This window comes from Schistocerca nitens, chromosome 6 (assembly GCF_023898315.1).
Source record: "Schistocerca nitens isolate TAMUIC-IGC-003100 chromosome 6, iqSchNite1.1, whole genome shotgun sequence".
In the NCBI taxonomy this organism is placed as follows: domain Eukaryota; kingdom Metazoa; phylum Arthropoda; class Insecta; order Orthoptera; family Acrididae; genus Schistocerca; species Schistocerca nitens.
The window spans coordinates 629596675-629618561 of NC_064619.1; the positions used below are offsets into that span (position 1 = coordinate 629596675).

The 21887-nt window shown below is 40.4% G+C and overlaps 1 protein-coding gene across 1 annotated transcript in view; it reads left to right on the forward strand.

Annotated features, from left to right (window-relative positions):
- LOC126262316 (venom dipeptidyl peptidase 4-like) overlaps positions 1 to 21887 on the forward strand; it is a 315546-nt gene that overhangs the window by 96123 nt on the left and 197536 nt on the right. The window contains exon 5 of the mRNA XM_049958868.1: positions 11134 to 11186. Within this exon, the coding sequence (XP_049814825.1) occupies positions 11134 to 11186 (53 nt within the window). The remainder of the gene's footprint in view (positions 1 to 11133; positions 11187 to 21887) is intronic.

The following is a 21887-nucleotide window of genomic DNA, read 5'->3' on the forward strand; positions in this document are numbered from 1 at the left end:
AGCGCTGCCGCCTCATCGTGCAGGAAATACATCCTTTTACATTTAGAGGTACATCCTGTAGCAGTTCCGGCAGCACATGTTTCACGAAGATGTGATATTATCTGTTCGTTGAGACGGAATGGAAGAATGTATGTTTCAATCAACCTGTAACCGAGAATGCCGGCCCACACATTAACACCGACTCGCTGTTGATGAACATGAGCTCGAGTACACTGCGGATTCACATGTGCTCAAATATGTCAACCGTGTGCACACAGCAGTTTTGAACGTCAGTGCACATCCCCAGTCAGCGACACCGACACAACGGCTTACGCCAGCACCACTAACAAACAAACAAAATGTTCCCTAACATTACAAGTTGACTTCACAAACCACAGCTTCAGCATCAGAAATATATTTGTTTTGATGTTGTGTACCTCCAGTATTAATTTGAACGAAGTTCTGGAACATGCTGTATATGGAAAGATCTTTGAATTTAAAATTCGGTATATTCCATGATAAATTTGTGTCAGTTTTTGAAAACAACGTTGACTCTAAAGCCAACTAAAAAAGTAGGCCACAAGTAACTAAAGAGATTAACTTATCAAGTAAGAGGAAATGAGGAATTAATATAAACGGAGGAATTTATATAAACGTCAGAACAAGCCAATATTAGATGTTATTTGCTTTCCGCAAAAGATGTAGTATTTTAAAGAGCCTCATTAAAATGTCTAGAAATATGTACATATTGACAGAAATTAATAATGAAGATAATAAGGTCAAAACTATGTGGAATATTGCCAAACAGCCTGTCCACAACCAGTCTGTGCACAAGATGCTTCCTCAGTTAGGCTGAATGCCAATGTTGTGATAGATAACTCACAAGTTGTAGGTATTATTGACAGTCGCTTTCTAAATGCAGCAGCAAAAATAGAATTAAATGGTTCAGCAGGAGAAGTAAGAGAATATGTTAAAAACGTCACTCCACAAAACGTTAAGCAGCTAGAAGAAGCACAGACATTCTTTACTGAAATTTACGGGAAAAAATTAATAAAATTATAGAAAAAACGAAGTATCCTACTGTGTTAATGGATTTTTCAGACAGAATTGTGAAAAGTTAATCTAATGTGATAAGTAATGTCCTTAGTGATTTGTGCAATGCATCATGCATACAGCGAGTTTTTCCTGACTGGTTGAAAAATGCCATAGGTAAGCTTATTGATAGAAAGAGTGTCAAGAAAGAATTCAATAATTATCGTCTAATTTTCTTATTGTCGTCGTTTTCTAAATATTAAAAAAGTAACATATTAAAGAGTCATCTCACATTTAAGCAGAAGCTATCTGCTGAACACATTACAACTTGAATTCCGGAAGAGTTGTTCAAATGAGAATGTTATTCATACGTTAACTCACCAGATATTTACAGTCTTTAAAGAATAAGATACCGCTAGTGTTATGTTATCTTTCCAGGGTGTCTGATTGTGTAGATCATGTTATTTTCTAAAAAAACTTATGTTTTATGGAGTCGATATCTTTACAAACGACTGTTTTGAATCTTACTTAACAAATATCACAGCTATAATGAATAATTCAGGTAATTTTAGAAAGAGACAAAAAATTCATGGAGTTCCATACGGTTCAATTTTGGGTCCACTCCTATTTTTTATATATGTGAATGACTTTCTACTTCAGATTGCTCAAGGAGAACTGGTACATTTTCAGATGGTACTAGTACTATAATAAATCCCATTAGAGAGAAAGCAACAAAAGATTTTATTAATGATGTTTTTCAAAGAATTATTAAGAGCTTCTCTGAAAATGGACTATCCACAAATTTTGAGAAAACATGCTATATTCAGTTGTGCAGAACAAAAGAAGTCATACCAACAGATGATGTAGCAGATGATAATGTAGCAGATGATAAGTAGAAAGTAAACTGGGTAGAATGCAGCCAATTTTTGGATATATATATTGATCTAAATGTAAACTGGAAGAAGCATATTACCGAGCTGCTCAAACAATTAAATTCATAAAGTCTCTTTCATAGTATAACCGCTAGTCTTGAAACAAACAAATCAACCTCCTAACATACTTTGCAATAGGATAATTTTCTACGGTAACTCATCACTCACAAAGAAATTATTGAGTGTGCAAAAGGGATCAGTAAGAATAATGAGGTTTTCACCACAGTCATATTGTAAATATATCTTCAACGAATCAGGCATTTTAACTACAGCTTCACAATATACGTATTTACTAATGAAATTCGTCATATATAGACCATCACAATTTGAGAGGAATATTGATGTCCATCGCAAAACTCCAAAAGAAAAAAAAGGCCTTTAGCACCCACTAGTAAAGCTATCAGTTGTTCAGAAAGATGTTCAGTATGATTCAACAAAAAATTACTCAATAACATAAACTGTCCGACTGGCTCCAAAACAAGTTTTAAATCTAACATAAATTAATTTGCTCTGGCAACTCTTTCTATTCCATAGACGACTTCTTATTTAAAAACTGATAACCTATTGTATTTGTTCAAGAAGGACTGAAAAAATAATTTGTTGAGTAATATTACCACTAATAATATATATGTATCTTGCAAACTGATTCGTTAGATATGATATTGATAAAAATAATCGTTCCAATGATCTGTGGAACGCGTAACTAGATACTACCTGACCTGTGTTGCAGCGTTACAGAGACGCAACAGCAGCTGAAGGGGTGATTTACATACTCTAACGAATAGCTTATCGAAACAACAATGGTGGTCATATCTTGTGACGTCAATGTTCTAATCGGTGACGTCACTGAAGAAATAACTGCTATATCGTTTACTCTAGTAAGCATATAATACAGAATTTTTCAAAAACTTCGAGAAATATTCAAAATGAATGAAGTCTGAGGTTCGAGTCCTTGTCTGGCAAACAGTTTTAATCTGCTAGGAAGTTTCACTTCTACAAGACTTTTGCATCTTGAGGTCGTGTATAAATTTACAATTTCAAACAGATACGAGAAAATGAGACACAATACCAGAAAAAACAGACTTATCCAGCAGTAAGTTGGATTTGTAAATCGTGGGATTTTATCTAAAAATTCGGAGGAATAGCAGATTAATTTCAGTAACAATGTTGGCTTATTAGAATATGAAGGTTATACTGACTTGCACTAAAGGGACACTTGTTTAAGAAAGGTATGTTAGGAAACAGGAAGCAAAGAGAGCAAAAGGAAATAAATTCTCAAGTGGACAGAGGCAGCCATTATAAAGAAAGCGAGAATTTCAATGAAAGGGTAGTAGGAACATGAAATAGTATAACGAATGCAACAAAGATATGTAAATGTCTTTGAGGGGATGTGAGAAAATTTGGTAAGAGAAACAGCATAAGTACGAGGAAGACGAAAGATAAGCTTATGTTATACGGGATGATTAAAAAAATGTTTACAAATTGACATGGTACATCGGGCGTACGACAAGGATCACTAGTCACGTAGGAACCAGGGTCGCAAACGTCACGAGAAGCCGTTTCTATACAAACAAGGGCGGAACGCACAGAAGCCGTCACCATTCATGCCGTGGTAGCGTTACGCGTAAAATGGCTAGCTACACGTACCGCGAAATGGCTGAGATGCATTTGATTTATGGCTCGGCCAACTGCACTGGACGAGAAGCCATGCGATTGTGTCGCTCGAAATATCCCGATAGAAAGGTGCCGTGCCACACATTATTCGCCACCCTACATCGCCTACTGAGTGAATTCGGCTCGTTCCGTGTGCACAAGCCGGATACTGGTCGCCAATGAACAACACGGGCAGTTGTGGCAGAAGAAAGCGTTCTCGAAAGGGTGCAGAGTACACCGTCAATAATTAACGAGGTGTATTCCGCACCACTGATGTCCCCCCCCCATCCTCCGTCTGTACACGATGAACAGTCTGCGGGTCCACTTCCTTACACCTCCATGGTCCATACCTTACCTCGGCCATGGCTTTGGATGGACTTGTCGCAAGGCCCAAAAGGCTCAGTTCCACTTGAGGCCCTCCGCCAGCAATTTCTCTCTCTTCTCAGCGAGTCTGAGGGCTCAGAAATAATCTACACAGATGGATCAATGGCCGACGGTCTTGTTGGCTACGCTTACGCTCACGTTGGACACACTTCACATTTAACTGAAAATAATTTACTCAGCATGTCACAGTTCGGATTCCGGAAGGATTACTTGACTGAGTATGCTGTCTACACATTTATCCATCAAACAGCACAAACTCTAAATAACAAATTATCGCCAGTTTTGTGATCTCTCCAAGGCACTTGATGGTGTGGATCATGTCACACTCTTTGAAAAGCACAGGTTTTATGAAATTGAAGGCTATACACACAGCTGGTTTGAATCATACTTAATGAACAGAAAGCAAAAAATTGTGCTGAATAGCACAAATAATGTTGGGAGGGTGGTAAATTCTAGTGAATGGCGAGTTATCTCAAAGGGACTCCCACAGGGTTCAATTTTAGGTCCTCTGCTGTTCCTAATTCATGTGAATGACCTCTCACTTGACGTTGAGCAAGAGGAACTAGTACTATTTGCAGATGACACGAGTGTTATAACAAATCCTATTCCAGAAAAAGCAGCTGAAACTAAAGGATGCCTTTCAAAGAATTATTAAATGGTCCTCATAAAATTGACTCTCCCTTAATTTTGAAAAAAAAAAGAAAACTCGCTATATCCAGTTCTGTACACTGAATAGAGTCATACCGACAATTGATGTAACATATGAACAGCGCTCAGTCAACAGGGCAGATTTCTCCAAATTTTTGGGTGTTCAGATTGATGACAAATTGAATTGGAAGAAGCATATTACTGAGCTTCTCAAACAACTAAGTTCAGCTTCTTTCGCTCTTCTTATAATAGCTAGTCTTGATAATAAACGGATCAGCCTCCTAACGTACCGGTACTTTACATATTTCCACTCAATAATGTCTTATGAAATAGTTTTCTGGGGTAACTCACCACTTAGACATAAACTATTGATTGCACAAAAGAGAGCAGTGAGAATAATTAGTGATGTTCACCCAAGGACGTGATGTAGGCACCTTTTCAAGGTGTTGGGTATTTCAACTGCACCATCAGAGTACGTATATTAGCTAATGAAATTCGTTACAAATAATCCATCTCAATTCGCGAAGAACAGTGATGTGAGTACATTATTCAACAACAAAAATCTTTGATCATTTGCCCAACAACATAAAGTGTCTGGCAGGTAGCAGATCAAGTTTTAAATCTAGCTTAAAATCATTTCTTTTGGACAACTCCTTCTATTCCATGGACGAGTTTCTATTTCAAAGATGATAAAAAAACAAAAAAATTGTACCTCTAAAAGTAGTTGCATGTGTAGAACTAAAAATTTCAGTAATATTAATATCTTGTAATCTGACTTGTTGCACATCATATCGATAAAATAGTCGGGAAAGTGATCTATGGAACATGACATAACTGAAACTAAAACTAAATACTGAACAGCACTCCTTGCCGGACAGCTGCAATTCCAGAGTTGGTAGCCATCTGTCGCGCCGTTGAGCATATTCGCTACTGCGCTGGTGAGTCCTCCGTCATCTGCAGTGACTCTTTGGCAGCCTGCAAACTCTCGACCAGCGCTTTCCTCGACGTCCTATGGTAAAGACTATCCAGATGTCTCTTTATGCCCTCAGAAACAGTGGATGTTCGGTGACCTTCATTTGGACCCCAGGACATGTCGGGATGCTGCTTAATGAACTTTCTGACGGCCTGGCCAAACAGGTTACCCGTAAACCAACTCTGAAGATCGGCCTGGCTGAGTGATCTCCAATCAGTCTCCCACCGAAAACGTTTTCACGATATGGGTTACTGAATGGTGCAGCTTCAGTACCCCAAACAAACTCCATGTTATCAAGGAGACAACTAATGTGTGGTAGTCATCCATGCGAGCGTCACCTTCTCCGTCGCGAGGACCCACCCCGGTGTCGCTGTGGCTTCCGTATAACTGTCGTCCACTTCTTGTTGGACTGCCCAATTTTAGCTGCTCTGCGGAGGACTTTTCACCATCCCAGCTCTCTACCTGCGGTGACGGGCGACAGTTCCTCAACGGCCGATTTAGTTTTACGTTTTAGTCGTGAGGAGGGCTTTTATTGTACAATCTAAACTGGGCGCCTGACCTTCTCTCCCAAGCCTCCACCCTCCCTCCCTTTTACGTCTTCATCCCTCTTACTTTGCATTTTGTTTTCCTTGTCGTTTTTTCTTTTCCCTATGCGTGTTCTTCTCGCCTTGTCTTTTAGGCTGGCGATTTTACTAGGTTGCAGAGTGGCTGGCTCATTCTTTTTTATCCTCGTGATCAGCCTGCCCAAGCCATTTGCTATGTTATTTTACTGCTTTCCTCTACCTTTCCTTTTAGTGTATGTCTCCCCGTTTGGTTCGGTTCTTTCGTTTTCTCTTCGTGTGGTTCCCCGTTAGTTTTCCCCCTTTTACTTCCCCCAACTCCTCTGCTTTTAATTGTTTTACCTTTAGACTTGTTTGCTTGAGGAAAAAGGGACTGATGACCCTGTAGTTTAGTCCCTTTATACCCCAAATCAACCAACTCAGTCCAACAACGTGCAGAGGCATGGAACTGAGAGACTACAACAAGCGCATGGGATCTGCACGGTGGTTTCTGCAGGAATTCTCTGCAGACTGAAGCTTCACTGCAGCGTCATCGGTGAAGTGGCCACTCGCTTTCTCACTCGAGGGTGTGATGAACGTTCACAACCTGCATATGTGGGTGGATGTGAAACCACATGCTCCACGTATGCATGCCTCACAACGCAAGTTTATCCTTAACGTGTGCGATGGGATAGTTGTAGACTGTTTAATTGGGCCGTACATTTTTCCCAGGCAGACTTGATAGTCGTTCGTATCTCGCATTTCTCCGGGAGATTCTGCCGGTCATGTTGAATGCCGTAGCCATGCCTGTTCGTCGCCGCATTCGGTTTCAGCATGACGGAGCCCACGCGCATTTCAGAAGACAAGTGAGGGCACATCTGCAGCCAACCTTTCCCGGCCGCTGTATCGGTCGCGGTGGACCAGTCGCATGGCCATCAAAATCACCCGACCTGTGCCCAATCGATTGTTTTGCTATGGGGGTATCTGAAGGGCCTTGTGTATGAAACGCCTGTTACATCGCCGGAGGACCTAGTGGACAGGATTGTTGCGGCAGCAGCATGTCTTCGAGATACACCTGTTGTCATTGAGACGGTGGGCCATTCAATGCAGACTAGATCAGGCATGTCTCGATGCATCTGGCAAAACTTTGAGCATTTCCTGCAGCAGGCGTCCATATGTAGCATGTGACTAAATAAATGCAACGCAATTTAGTAACCCCAGATGGTCTTTGCGACCCTCGATTCCCATATGATTACTGATCCTTGTTGTATGCCCCATGTGCTATGTCAGTCTGTAAACGTTTCTTTGAATCACCCTACATAGACCTAATGTAATGAACAGAGGAAAGATGGCACAGTAAATAACGAGCCAGAGAAAACTGTATAAGTATCCCAGAACTTCGTCAAAAGTTTATACAACTGAAGAAATGTATCACAAAAACATATACATAATAAAAAAAAAATAACGTTCCAGATGTAGTTCTAGGTAAACTGTACGAAGATATTCGAGCTATTATGGTGGTAAATGTGTCTGGAGGTACTTCAGTCGAAATGGTTAAAGCTGAAGTGTAGCTTTAAATGATCGAAAACACACATGTACCAGGCAGGTTTTAATACTCTGTCTGTACTAGTGTTTTAGCTCCACCCTCAAGAGAGCAGTAATGTTGCTCATCAAGGCGGTACCTTGAAGCACTTCGTTTCGAAAACGGGTGCAAAAGAGCAGCTGCCGCCATCTATTTGGAAAGTATTTGCTGAAATATCAAAATAAATCGCAAATTACATATACAATTAGAAATTGGGAGAGCAATTAGTCACCCCACTAAACACTCCCCCATTTCTAATATCGTCACAAGAAGCGCGACATTGATAGTACATTTTTTTGAGTAAACACTAATGTTGCGGAGAAGGGCGGGAAAGTTGCCGAGGAAGCCTCAAGCCAGTAAAAAGGGCGCCAATTTTGGCCGTTTGGCGGAAGGATATTGTACAGTCCCAAGATCCCTGAGCTACCCAAGCACGACTCACGCCCCGTCCTCACAGCTTTACTTCTGCCAGTACCTCGTCTCCTACCTTCCAAACTTTACAGTAGCTCTCCTGCGAACTGGGCGTGAGTCGTGCTTGGGTAGCTCAGTTGGTAGAGCACTTGCCCGCGAAAGGCAAAGGTCCCGAGTTCGAGTCTCGGTCCGGCACACAGTTTTAATCTGCCAGGAAGTTTCATATCAGCGCACACTCAGCTGTAGAGTGAAAATTTCATTCTGTGAGGTGTCTGTTGAGCACTTAGCATACCTCATACCTCTGAGATGCTACAGAATCTATCCCCAGTGACATACAGTAATACATAACTCCCTATAAGATCATGCAATTAAAAAAAAAAAAGAAAAACGAAGTCATACAACGGATAACGTCTTGTCTAATTAAATTACAGGGGTGGCCTAATTAAATATGAAATGTGCGTTCCACATCTCACATAAATCAGCATCCATGAAACTATGAAAAGAAACTAACAACCTGATTTATTGCTAAAAGAAATGAAAAGTGTTTTCTACACTGAAACAAGAACACAAATAATTCTCAAGGGAACAAGGATTTGCAGACGGTTAGTCTTGGCATAAATGGGTGAATAAATGACAGACATTATATAAAAATGTGTTCACAAATGTGACTAGTGATTGAGGAATAAGTTATGGAGGTAAAGTAAAGTCCCAGAAAAGTACGTACACCAACGTTTTCGCCTAAGTGCATACTGGATGCGACTGGCTGTCCGTAAAAGTTACGTTAGGAGAGTGCAACCTTGATGCAAGATTAATGACTTCACACTCGCCTCGTCTCGGTGGATGCAGATATGGCCCATGCTTACTGACGTACGAGAGCAGAGGATAGTTGCGGTTATGTCTGTGAATTCTAAGTTTAGCCCTGGCATCTGAGTTCAGCCCTAAGGCGTTAGTGAACTGCACTCGATGACACCTCTTACACAAGTTGTTTCAACGACGCCCCTGGAGCATGTGTTTTATTACTCTCTTGTACAAAACTTAGACGGTTCTTCGAGCATCGGAATTTCATTGGCCAATCGCAACACGCTCTGCGAATACCGACCAATGATACTGCGATAAACATGCTAACAAATTCCCTAATCTTGTCCATTCTGTGGTGGGTAACCAATGCAGTACATTTATCCCTTGGAGTGGGGTAGAAGGCAGAAAATCTCTCCCACTATATCACAGATTTCTTGTTACAGCCATTGAGAAAATATATACATACGCATGGACGTGAGCTCTTTCCCGCTGTCAGAATAATTGCTATGATCCAATTACGGATGTGCTTATCAAATTTTGAAAAAAAAAAAAAAATTCCAACTGGCCTCCTTCGGGTCTAACAGCTGGGTCCCACACTTGCAGTATCGTGTTTTCTCCTGTCCGTCGGATCTTATCTTCGCCAAAAGGAAATCCTTGCACTTTGCATTCAGTGAAACTCTATGACAGGTCGGGCTTCTCTCGCTTGTCGGCCCCAGTTCATTCGGCCGGCAAACCGTTCTTCACAGTGTGTACCTGGCTGAGGCTTTGTCTTCAGCAGAAAAATTTATATGACCCTAGCAGTTCCCCAGAGCCTTTCACCTTTCACCACCCAGCTAAAAGCTCCAGGCTGCAGCACATTGATAGACGCTATCACCGTACCAAAAGGACAGAAATAATTAGAACTGTAATCATTGGTATTTGTAACTATTGCTTTCAGCTTTCATGCAGTGTTAAAGACTTTATTTGATTTACTAGTCGGATCTGTATATTGGGTTATTGAATAGGTCATGTCACAGTCAGAGAACATAAAAAGGGATATGGGTAAGTTGAAGTAAGATACAGTGGGAATTAGCAAATTGTGGTGGCAAGAAGAACAGGGCGCTTGGTTAGGACAGTACAGGTTTATCAACAAAAAATCAGATAGGGGTGACGCAGGGGTAGGCCTAATAATGAATAAGAAAATAGGAACACGCATACACTACTGTGAGCAGCATAGTGAACGCATTATAGTAGCCAAAATGGACATGAAAACCAACACCTGCCACAGCAGTGCAAGTTTATATATCAAATAGATCCGCAGATAATGAAGAGATTGAAAGAAAGTATGACGGGGTAAAGGAAACTGACATTGTTAGAGGAGATATATTCAGTTGTGGTGGGTGACTGGCATCCAGATGTAGGAAAAGGAAGAGAAGGAGAAATAATAGTAAAACATGGACTGGGGGGAAAGAATGAAAGGAGAAGCCACCAGGTAGAGTGCATCACAGTTCATAATTTGATAATCGCTGACGCTTAGTTTAAGAAGCAAAGAGAACGTTGCAGACCTGGCAGAGACCAGTGGCCACTGGAAGGTTGCAGATAATGGTAAGACGGAGATTCAGAAACAACATTTTAAACTTCAAGAGATTACCAGAGCAGACGTGTAAGTTGGACAAACTACAACTGAGCGCAAGAGAAAGGAATGGAATAGAAAAATGGGCAGCTTTGAGTGATGACATAGGGAAGACAGCAAAAGGTGAGATAGGTAAAAAGACAAGGACTATTATAAATCCTCAGGAGATATTGAATTTGACTGACAAAAGGGGAAAATATAAAAATGCTGCAAATGAAGAAGGCGAACGTGAATAAGACGTCTAAAAATGAGACTGACGCAAAGTGCAAAATGGTGAAGTAGGAATGGTTACACGAGAATTGCAAGGCTATAGAAGCCAAGACAAAACATATACAATTCACAAAAGAAGGATGGCTCATGACGTGCGACTAAAAAAAATTTCTACATTGGAGATGACTTAAGATGGATAGGCCTGTTGACAACAAAGTTTAACATCAATACTCTTGATGAGATGAATATCCCAATAGTTATGAGAATTGTTTAGCAAATAACATTTCAGTAAAACAGTGTCTGACGCATTTTCATTTCAGTACTCTTAATAATTATTTTATTTTTCAAAAGATCCTATTAACGCAGACTTCCTTCTGTTTCAGATATTCCAGCACGCAGGCAGTGCACGTTATTTGGCGTATACAATGTCCAAAAAGTAAGTGGCATAGATATAACCATTTTAAAAAAATCGGAAGCTACCACCCGTACTCTTTTTTTTTTTTTTTTTCATCAAAAGGTAATGGTAACATGCGACAGTCGAAGTTGTATGAAGCCGAGAATTAATTCATTTACACATTTTCTCAACTGTTATCTTACGTGGCTCTTGTGAGGAAACCCATACTACATATGCTTGTATCTAGATTGGCCCCTGTAAGCAACTGCCGACACGGAACGAAAGGAAGTTGGCGGAAAATGTGGCTCTTTTTGGGTCATTAGTCTTCTGACTGGTCTCATACGGCCCGCCACGAATTCCTCTCCTGTGCCAACCTCTTCGCCTCAGAGCAGTACTTGCAACCTACTTCCTCAATTGCTTGCTGAATGTATTCCAAAATCCGTCTTCAAAATGGTTCAAAAAATGGTTCAAATGGCTCTGAGCACTATGGGACTCAACTGCCGTGGTCATAAGTCCCCTAGAACTTAGAACTACTTAAACCTAACTAACCTAAGGACAGCACACAACACCCAGCCATCACGAGGCAGAGAAAATCCCTGACCCCGTCGGGAATCGAACCCGGGAACCCGGGCGTGGGAAGCGAGAACGCTACCGCACGACCACGAGATGCGGGCTCAAAATGGTTCAAATGGCTCTGAGCACTATGGGACTTAACATCTTAGGTCATCAGTCCCCTAGAACTTAGAACTACTTAAACCTAACTAACCTAAGGACATCACACACATCCATGCCCGAGGCAGGATTCGAACCTGCGACCGTAGAAATCCGTCTTCCTCCATAGTTTTGGCCCTCAACAGTTCCCTCTAGTACCATGGCAGTCATTCCCTCATGTCTTAATACATGTCCTATCATCCTGTCCCTTCTGCTTGTCAGTGTTTTCCACATATTCGTTTACTCTCCGATTCCGCGCAGAACCTCCTCATTCCGTACCTTACCAGTCCACCTAATTTTCAACATTCGTCTGTAGCATCACATCTCAGATGCTTCGATTCTCTCATGTTGTGGTTTTCACACAATCCATGTTGCACTACGATACAATGCTACGCTCCAGACGTACATTCTCAGAAATTTCTTCCTCAAATTAAGGCCTATGTTTGATACTAGTAGACTTCTCTTGGCCAGGAATGCCCTTTTTGCCAGAACCAATCTCCTTTTGATGTCCTCCATGCTCCATCCGTAATTGGTTATTGTGGTGTCACCGCCAGACACCACACTTGCTAGGTGGTAGCTTTAAATCGGCCGCGGTCCATTAGTACATGTCGGACCCGCGTGTCGCCACTGGGTGATCGCAGACCGAGCGCCACCACATGGCAGGTCTCGAGAGACGTACGAGCACTCGCCCCAGTTGTACGGACGACATTGCTAGCGACTACACGTACGAAGCCTTTCTCTCATTTGTCGAGAGACAGTTAGAATAGCCTTCAGCTAAGTCCATGGCTACGACCTAGCAAGGCGCAGTTAACCATATCTGGAGAGAGTCTCACTTGTATTATCAAGAGCAATGTACAACAAGAAATTAAAGTTAAGTATACGAGAAGCTCCGTTCTTTTCTTTATAGCTTTCATCACGTATCCTGTTTCAGACTTAACGCAAGACGGCGAGAGTTGACGCGTGCCCTTCCGGCTACTTCTCAGTGTGGCGTAGCTAGCTTGTTACGTCACAACAGTTATTTTGGTGCCTCGGTAGCAGAATTCCTTAACTTCATCTACTTCGTGACCATCAATCCTGATGTTAAGTTTCTCGTTGTTCTCACTTCTGCTACTTCTCATTACTTTCGTCTTTCTTCGATTTATTCTCAATCCATATTCTTTACTGATTAGATTGTTCATCCCATGCAGCATATCATGTAATTCTGCTTTACTTTCACTTAGGATAGCACTGTCATCAGCGAATCGTATCATTGACATCCTTTCTAAAACTAAACTCCGTCCGAACAGGCCTTGGAAGGCCCAACAATACCGACCGGCTGCCGTGTCATCCTCAGCCCACAGACGTCCCTGGATGCGGATATGGAGGGGCATGTGGTCAGCATACCGCTCTCCTGGCCCTATGTCAGTTTACGAGACTGGAGCCGCTACTTCTCAATCAAGTAACTCCTCAGTTTGCATCACAAGGGCTTAGTGCACCCTGCTTGCCAACAGCGCTCGGTAGACCGGATGGCCACCAATCCAAGTGGTAGCCCAGCCCGACGGCGCTTAACTTCGGTGATCTGACGGGAACCGGTGTTACCACTACGGTAAGGCCATTGGCTTGATATCTTTTCACCTTGAATTTTTATTCCACTCCTGAACCTTTGTTTTATTTCCATCATTGTTTCGTCGACATACAGATTGAACAGTAGGATGAAAGACTACACCCCTTGTCTTACACCCTTTTTAATCCGAGCGCTTCGTTCTTGGTCGTCTATTATTACTATTCCTTCTTGGTTCTTGCATATATTGTATATTACCCGTCTCTCCCTGCCGGCCGGAGTGGATGAGCGGTTCTAGGTGCTACAGTCTGGAACCGCGTGACCGCTACGGTCGCAGGTTCGAATCCTGCCTCGGGCATGGATGTGTGTGATGTCCTTAGGTTAGGTAGATTTAAGTAGTTCTAAGTTCTAGGGGACTGATGACCTCAGATGTTAAGTCCTATAGTGCTCAGAGCCATTTGAACCATTTCGTCTCTTCCTATAGGTTCACCCTATTTTTCTCAGAATTTTGAATATCTTAAACCATTTTACATTGTCGAACGCTTTTTCCAGGTTAGCAAATCCTATGAACGTGTCTCTAATTCTCTTCAGTCTTGCTTCAATTATCAACCACAATGTCAGAATTGCCTCAATGGTGCCTTTACGTTTTATAAAGCCAAACTGATCATCATCTAGCACATTCTCAGTTATCTTTTCCACTCTTCTGTATATTATTCTCGTCAGCAACTTGGATGCATGAGACGTTAAGCTGATTGTGCGATAATTCTCCCACTTGTCAGCTCTTGCGGTTTTCGGAACTTTGAGGATGATAATTACCGAAAGTCAGATGCTATGTCACCAGACTCATACATTCAACACAGCAACTTGAATAGTTGTTTTGTTGCCACTTCTCCCAATAATTTTAGAAATTCTGATGGGATATTATCCATCCCTTCTGCCTTATTTGATCTGAAGTCCTCCAAATCTCTTTTAAATTCTGATTCTAATACTGGAACTTCGAAATCGTCTCCTGTGGTGTGCGTACTGTAAGACCTTCAGTACACACACCATCAGATTATTTGACTTGTCGCTCTAGCGAAGTAGGCGAGTGTCAGCAATATGTCTCGTGGTCTTATCGTCGCGTGTTTATCTTCTGCCGTTAGGTCAGACGATAGAAATGCTACTTGCACGCTTAGAGTAGCAGATTGACGGTGACAAACTTTAAACAGAACTTGATTAATTTTCACACACATTTATTTAAATAATAACAAGCATAAAAATAACTTAACTTGGTTCTGGATGGTATTTACAATTGACAATCTGAAGTTCCTTTGGTATTGGTACGTTGATCTTATTCTCACATATCTCTGATACTTGGCAAAGTGTCTATACATTTCTCTTCATGGCTATGTACAGGAATATGATAATCTTATTAGGCGCAGACTGAAACTTGACTACAGACTAATGCAGACTGATGCAGACTCATGCAGACTGATGCAGACTCATGCAGACTGGCTAATCGGAGGTCTGTACACTCGTTATAATACCTCGCGCGTTCAGGTATCACTGCGTGAGTGTGATCCGCGAGGAGAAAAGGTTCTACGTTAGCAGCAATCTCATTGGCTGCGTTACATATTAATACGCGGATCGGCGGTAGCAGAATTTGGTCCGTCTCTAAGACAGCACCATCTCGTAGTGCGGAGATAGACGAGCGCTGCGCCTGCACTGTTGTGCTTAGCAGGGCGCGCTCTATTGGGAAAGTTGTGGACGCGCTGACTACGCGGAACTATGTACACAACATCTCCTGTTTCTTCTTCTATTACATCAGACAATTCTTCTCCTCATAGAGGCCTTCAACTTACTCTTTCCACCTATCCGCTCTCTCCTCTGCATTTCACAGTGAAGTTCCCTTTGCACTCTTAATGTTACCACCCTTCCTTTTTATGTCACTGAAGCTTGTTTTGACTTTCCTGTATGCTGAGTCAGTTGTTCCGACAGTCATTTCTTTTCTGATTTCTTCACATTTTTCACGCAGTCATTTCGTCTTAGTTTCCCTGCATTCCCTGTTTAGTTCATTCCTCAATGACTTTTATTTCCGTATTCCTGAATTTCCCTCAACGTTTTTGTATTTCCTTCTCTCATCGATCAACTGAAGTATTTCTTCTCTTACCCATCGGTTCTTCCCAGTAATCAACTTTGTACCTACGTTTTTCTTTCCAACTTCTGTGATTGCCCTTTTTAGACATGTGCATTCCTCTTCAAGTGTACTGCCTACAGAGCTATTCCTTAGTGCTGTAACTTCAAGCGTATGCAACGTCTTTGCGTATTAATCTTCCTGACTAATCTCTTAAACTTCAAGCTACTGTTCGTCACGACTACATTGTGATCTGAGTCTATATCTGCTCCTGGGCATGCCTAACAATCCAGTATCTGACTTCGGAAACTCTGTCTGACCATGATGTACTTTAACTGAAATCTTCCTGTATGACCTGGTCTTTTCCAAGTGTGCACCCTCCTCTTGTAATTATTGAACAGAGTATTCGCTATTACAAGCTGAAATTTATTATAAGACTCAATTAGTCTTTCTCTTCTCTCATTCCTTAGCCTAAGCCGATATTCTCCTGCAACCTTTTCTTCTTTTCCTAAACCCTACAACTGCATTCCAGTCCCCCATGACTATTAGATTTTCATCTCCTTTTATGTACTGTATTATCCTTTCAATATCCTCCTATATTTTCTCTATCTCTTCATCTTCAGCTTCCACGTCGGAATGTATACCTGAACTATCTTTGTCGGTGTTGGTTTGCTGTCGATTCTGACAATAGCAACCCTATCACTGGACTATTCACTGCAACACACTTTTTCCCTACTTTTCTATTCTTAACGAATCCTACTCATCTTATACCATTTTCTGCTGCTGTTGATATTACCCGATACTCATCTGACCAGAAATCCTTGTCTTCCTTCCACTTCACTTCACTGACCCCTATTATATCTAGACTGAGTCTTTGCATTTCCTTTTCAAATTTTCTAGCTTCCCTACCACATTCAAGCTTCTGAAATTCCACGCCCCAACTCGGTGGACGTTATCCTTTCGTTATTATTTAATCTTTTCCTCATGCTCACCTCCCCCCTTGGCAGTCCCGTCCCAGAGATTCGTATGCGGGGCTATTCCGAAATCTTTTGCCCATACAGAGATCATCATGACACTTTCTCAGTTGCGGGCCACGTGTCCTGTGGATATATATTACGTGTCTTTAATGCAGTTGTTTTCATTGCCTTCTGCATCCTCATGCCGTTGATCATTGCTGCTTCTTCCGCCTTTAGGGGCAGTTTCCCACCCCAAGGAGCACAGAGTACTCTGAACCTCTGTCCATATCTCTGCCCTCTTTCACAAGGCCGTTGGCAGAATAAGGGTGACTTCTTATATCGGAATCAAGTGGTGGCGGTTTTGAACTCGGAACCAAGGACGTTTTCATTACTAATTAAAGACGCTACCCCTACACCACGGGATGTGATATCTACACTGAAATTAATTCGCTCTCTAGTATCATTAACCGCCTTTTGCATTGCGGACGATTGCGACACATTCAAGAAGAGAGTCAGTGAGGTTCTAGAAGGTACCTAAAGAGTTGGGCGATGCCGTCTACTGTGCTGTGGCTACCTGCGGTAGGTTTCTCGGTTGAGGATGGCGCGAACGGCCCAATCGAGGTGGTCTCATAGATTCCCGATTAGGTTTAAATCTGGGGACTTTGGCGGCCAGGAGGTGTACGGTAAACTCATCCTAGTGCTCTTTGAACCACGCATGTACACTGCGAAGTGTATATCACATTCCGTTCTCCTGCTGGAAAGTTGTAACCTCCCCGCAATAATTTTAATAAAAATGAGAATGCCAAATGGAGCCAAGTGTAACCTCCCAATAAAAATTAAGGAATCAAAATTGACCATAAACCCACACAATAATATTGATTAAATAATGAACCATGTAGGAAATGTAACCTCCTAACAGAAATAATAATATCTGGTAAATTTTATAAGGGCAGCAGCGCTGACCATCGGCCCTGTGAAATAATTAAACCTGATAAATTTTATAAGGACAGCAGCGCTGACCTTCGGCCCTGTATTCTCAATAAAAAAGCAAAAATTCTTACCTCAATAAAAAAACTGCATCTATATCTGCTCTTATTTATCGACACAGCTTCGTGCAATGCTGGCGTATATTTAATTTTGATTCTTGGAGGAAATGCATAGGAAATATTCTTTAAATTGGAATGAATGTTTTTCTTTAAAAGAGTTACTTTATAAAAAATTATTATTGGGGCATTTTTTTGAACAAATTAATTACAATTAACATACATTACTAGATGTGCGCAATGCTGCGTCTTTACCTTCTACAACAATACATATCGTCCCGAATCGTGACCAGAGTCGCGAGAAGAGCACACCGCCGACGCATGCCGACTTCTGCTCAGTACAACCGTCCACTCACTACTACCGTATCCGACTGACTGACTCCCTCTGCCGACTCGACACACACTAGCACTGTCGTCTCGCGCGGTCAAGCGCAGACTAGCAACGATAAATAACTCTCTGGTCAGAGATTCTGTCATGCCTCGCCATCGCTGGTAATGAATACATACGTGTTTCATAACCCTCCACTGGGGGGGCAAAAATTTGGCAGCGATGGTGAGTCATTTGGACTTGCCATGAGCAACAAATTTTTTTTAAACTAACTAACTTTACAATCACAGAATATACAGATATATAGGTGTAGAACATGAAGTAAATATAGTGCACATGCACCGAGTACAGAACATATCAGGTAATGACAAAATATATATACAATGAGTACAAAACAAATTAACAAATGACATATGTGCACATGCACTGTAGTTCAGAACATATCAGCAAATCAAAATTGTATATGCAATTAGTAGAAATCATGTTAACAAATGACAAAAATGCACACGCACTGTAGTTCAGAACATATCAGCAAATCAAAATTGTATATGCAATTAGTAGAAATCATGTTAACAAATGACAAAAATGCACACGCACTGTAGTTCAGAACATATCAGCAAATCAAAATTGTATATGCAATTAGTAGAAATCATGTTAACAAATGACAAAAATGCATACGCACTGTAGTTCAGAACATATCAGCAAATCAAAAAATGTATGGGTCATGAATACAAATCATGTCAGCAAAAATGATTTTCACTATGTTACAAGAATTAGGATAGGAAAGGGAAGGATTGCATCATGGTTGTAGCACTTTAGGTTGCACGCAGCTGCACTGAAAGTCCAGATCTTTCTACAGAAGCACAACACCAAGTGAGACAATCTGAAGTTCTTTTCCCTATCAATCAGCGTAGCCAAGACACTGAAATGTCGTAGTAATATTCCATGTTATCTCTTTGGTAGTACATTAGGTACACCAAACAGTGGGACCATCATAGCATCTCCATCGCTCACGGTGGTGGACAGCATGCCGTGTCAACACCACGTTCTTGTAAGGTACACCAACGTAGAATTAGTGCAAAAACCAAATATAGTGCTCCATGATCATGAGGATATACAGGACAAACGGATAGTGCAGTAATTCCAGGTAATTAGGTCAGAAGGTGAAGGACATTAAGTCACATACTAGTCTTCATTGAGAATTACACTAATAGTTGGTGGCACTCATTGCCCAGTTATTGAACATTTCTGTACCATGTATGTAGTATTACAGAATAATGTTCATGTGTTGTTTTACAGAGAACATTGGCACTCATTGCTTAATTATAAACCATCAGAAGTCATCATTGAAAACAGGAGCTAATAAATGACATAATATTACAGAATAATGTACATAAATCGTTTTACAAAAAAATGGTTCAAATGGCTCTGAGCACTACAGGACTTAACATCTGTGGTCATCAGTCCCCTAGAACTTAGAACTACTTAAACCTAACTAACCTAAGGACATCACACACATCCATGCTCGAGGCAGGATTCGAACCTGCGACCGTAGCAGTCGCACGGTTCCGGACTGCGCGCCTAGAACCGCTAGACCACCGGGGCCGGCAAATCGTTTTACAGAGAACATTGGCACTCATTGCCTGATTACAAACCATCAGAAGTCATCATTGAAAACAAGACCTAATAAGTGGCATAGTATTACAGAATAGTGTTCATGAGTCGTTTTACAGAGAACATTGGCACTCATTGCCTAATTATTAACCATCACAGGTCATCATTGAAAACAGGAGCTAATAAATGACATAGTATTACAGAATAATGTACATAAATCGTTTTACAGAGAGCATTGGCACTCATTGCCTAATTATAAACCATCAGAGGTCATCATTGAAAACAAGAGCTAATAAATGACATAGTATTACAGAATAATGTTCATGAGTCGTATTACAGAGAACATTGCCTAATTATAAAGCATTATATATATATATATATATATATATATATATATATATATATATATATATATATATATATATAAGCAATGCATTGCGTTGGGTAATTACTGAAGAATGAAAATATTTGCTTTTGAGTTGTTGCTGCAAATGAAGATGTGTAACATCATTCGTCATGAGTCAGCTGTAGCAAGATTATGAAACAAGTAGAGTATATGTAATCACATTCATAAATGACACAGGTTTAATGAACAACTGCTTATAGCACATTAATTTCATAAATAATTTCTCCTGCAAAATACCAAAATGGGTTATTAAACTGAAATAAGAAACGCATTTTATGCTGAAAAGTAGTGAACTTCGAATTAACAGGTAGTGAAATGGGTATAAAAAAATGTGTTCCCTAGCTGTCCTTTCTAAAACTTTCAGTCGTCATACTATGCAATATAACACATACTGTCAAAACGAACTGCAACAAATACTAAAATAACTACATAGCATAAATACATAACTTCAACATTATCCTCATCTGTAAAGAAAAAAAAAACTTCATTATCCATCACTTCATTATCTATATTATCGTAACTCCATTATTATCATCACCTGTAAAGAAAAACTTCATTATCCATAGTAGCATATTCTTCATCATTATTCATCACCATTCATTATCATCTGCAAAACAAAATCACTTCATTACTCATTACACAACTATTCCTTATTTCTAGCATATTTCATCACTAAAACTAAGATGTTTAGTTCTGTCTGACAGCCTGCATCAATCGCCTTGTATTCTGAAAGAAAAAATTAGTTAAGACTGCTATTCTACGATGTGTATAGTATATTCATGTTAATGCTTGTTAATCCTGATCCATTTACTCTTCATCACGAAGTATTGTATCCTCTTTCGTTCATTCCGAAGGTGAAATTCCCATTTCTGTTTAATTTATTTCGTTTATACGTTATTTCTTTCTGAAAATGATGAACAAAGATTAATGTCTTGCATTTAATTCATATACCCATTAGATAAAAACTGGTTTATAGTAGCATAATTGAGCATACAACATAGCATGACAGAAAACGTAATATGTCAAAAACATAGATAGTGTTCAGAGGCAAAAATGTACCCAGTGTATCACAATGTAGCAGCAAAAAAAAGTAAAGTAGTCACGATGTTGACATATCATAAGGCAAAATGTCAAAGTGAGCTGGTGTTTACTATATCTTAACTATTACATAGTGCATACAAACAAAACAGGAAAACAATAATACATACATAAAAAATGGAAAATATGCACAGTCTAATGTGTAACGACAAGAAAAGTGACCTGCTAACCTTACCTTGCCGGGCACTTGCCAAGAAAAATACGATAATCATCAGTAAGTAGTCACATAAATATAATTGCATAAATGGTCATAAAATGTGTAAGTTCATCTGAAAAAATATGCACGGTCTGATGTGTAGCGACAAGAAGAGCGACCTGCTAACTTTACCTTGCCGGACACTTGCCAAGAAAAATACGACAATCATCAGTAAGTATTCATGTGAATATAATTGCACAAGTGGTCATAAAAATTAGCAAATGGCATTACAGCATGTTAAATCATAAAGTATCTTCATTCAATAAAAGGTTTGATACTCGATATGTGGTGGTTTCCTTTGGTTTTTCTGGTTCTCAAAGTTTCGACGTGTACTACATTGGGGTGAGGAATGCTGCGAATCCGATATGGACCTGCGTATAGAAGTTCAAATTTACTGCACCTACCTTTTACTCTATTGTATAAATAGTGTGTACGTACTAATATCTTCTGTCCAATGTGAAAGTCACAGCGTGTACAAACCTGTTTTTTGCTGTCTTCTCCGGCGCTCTACGGCACGTTTGATGTTGTTCAGCGCAATGTCAATTATTTCATGGTGTTGTAGTCGACGAGATGTAGGAAATGTTACTAATTCTTTAATTTTGTTAGGTGGTTCAACATTTTTCAGTATAACAGACGGAGATAGCATAGTGGATTCATTTGGTATGGAGTTAATTACATCAGCATGTTTCAAATAACGCTTTCGTGAACAAGATTCTGCCTGTCAAAAAAAGTATTGCT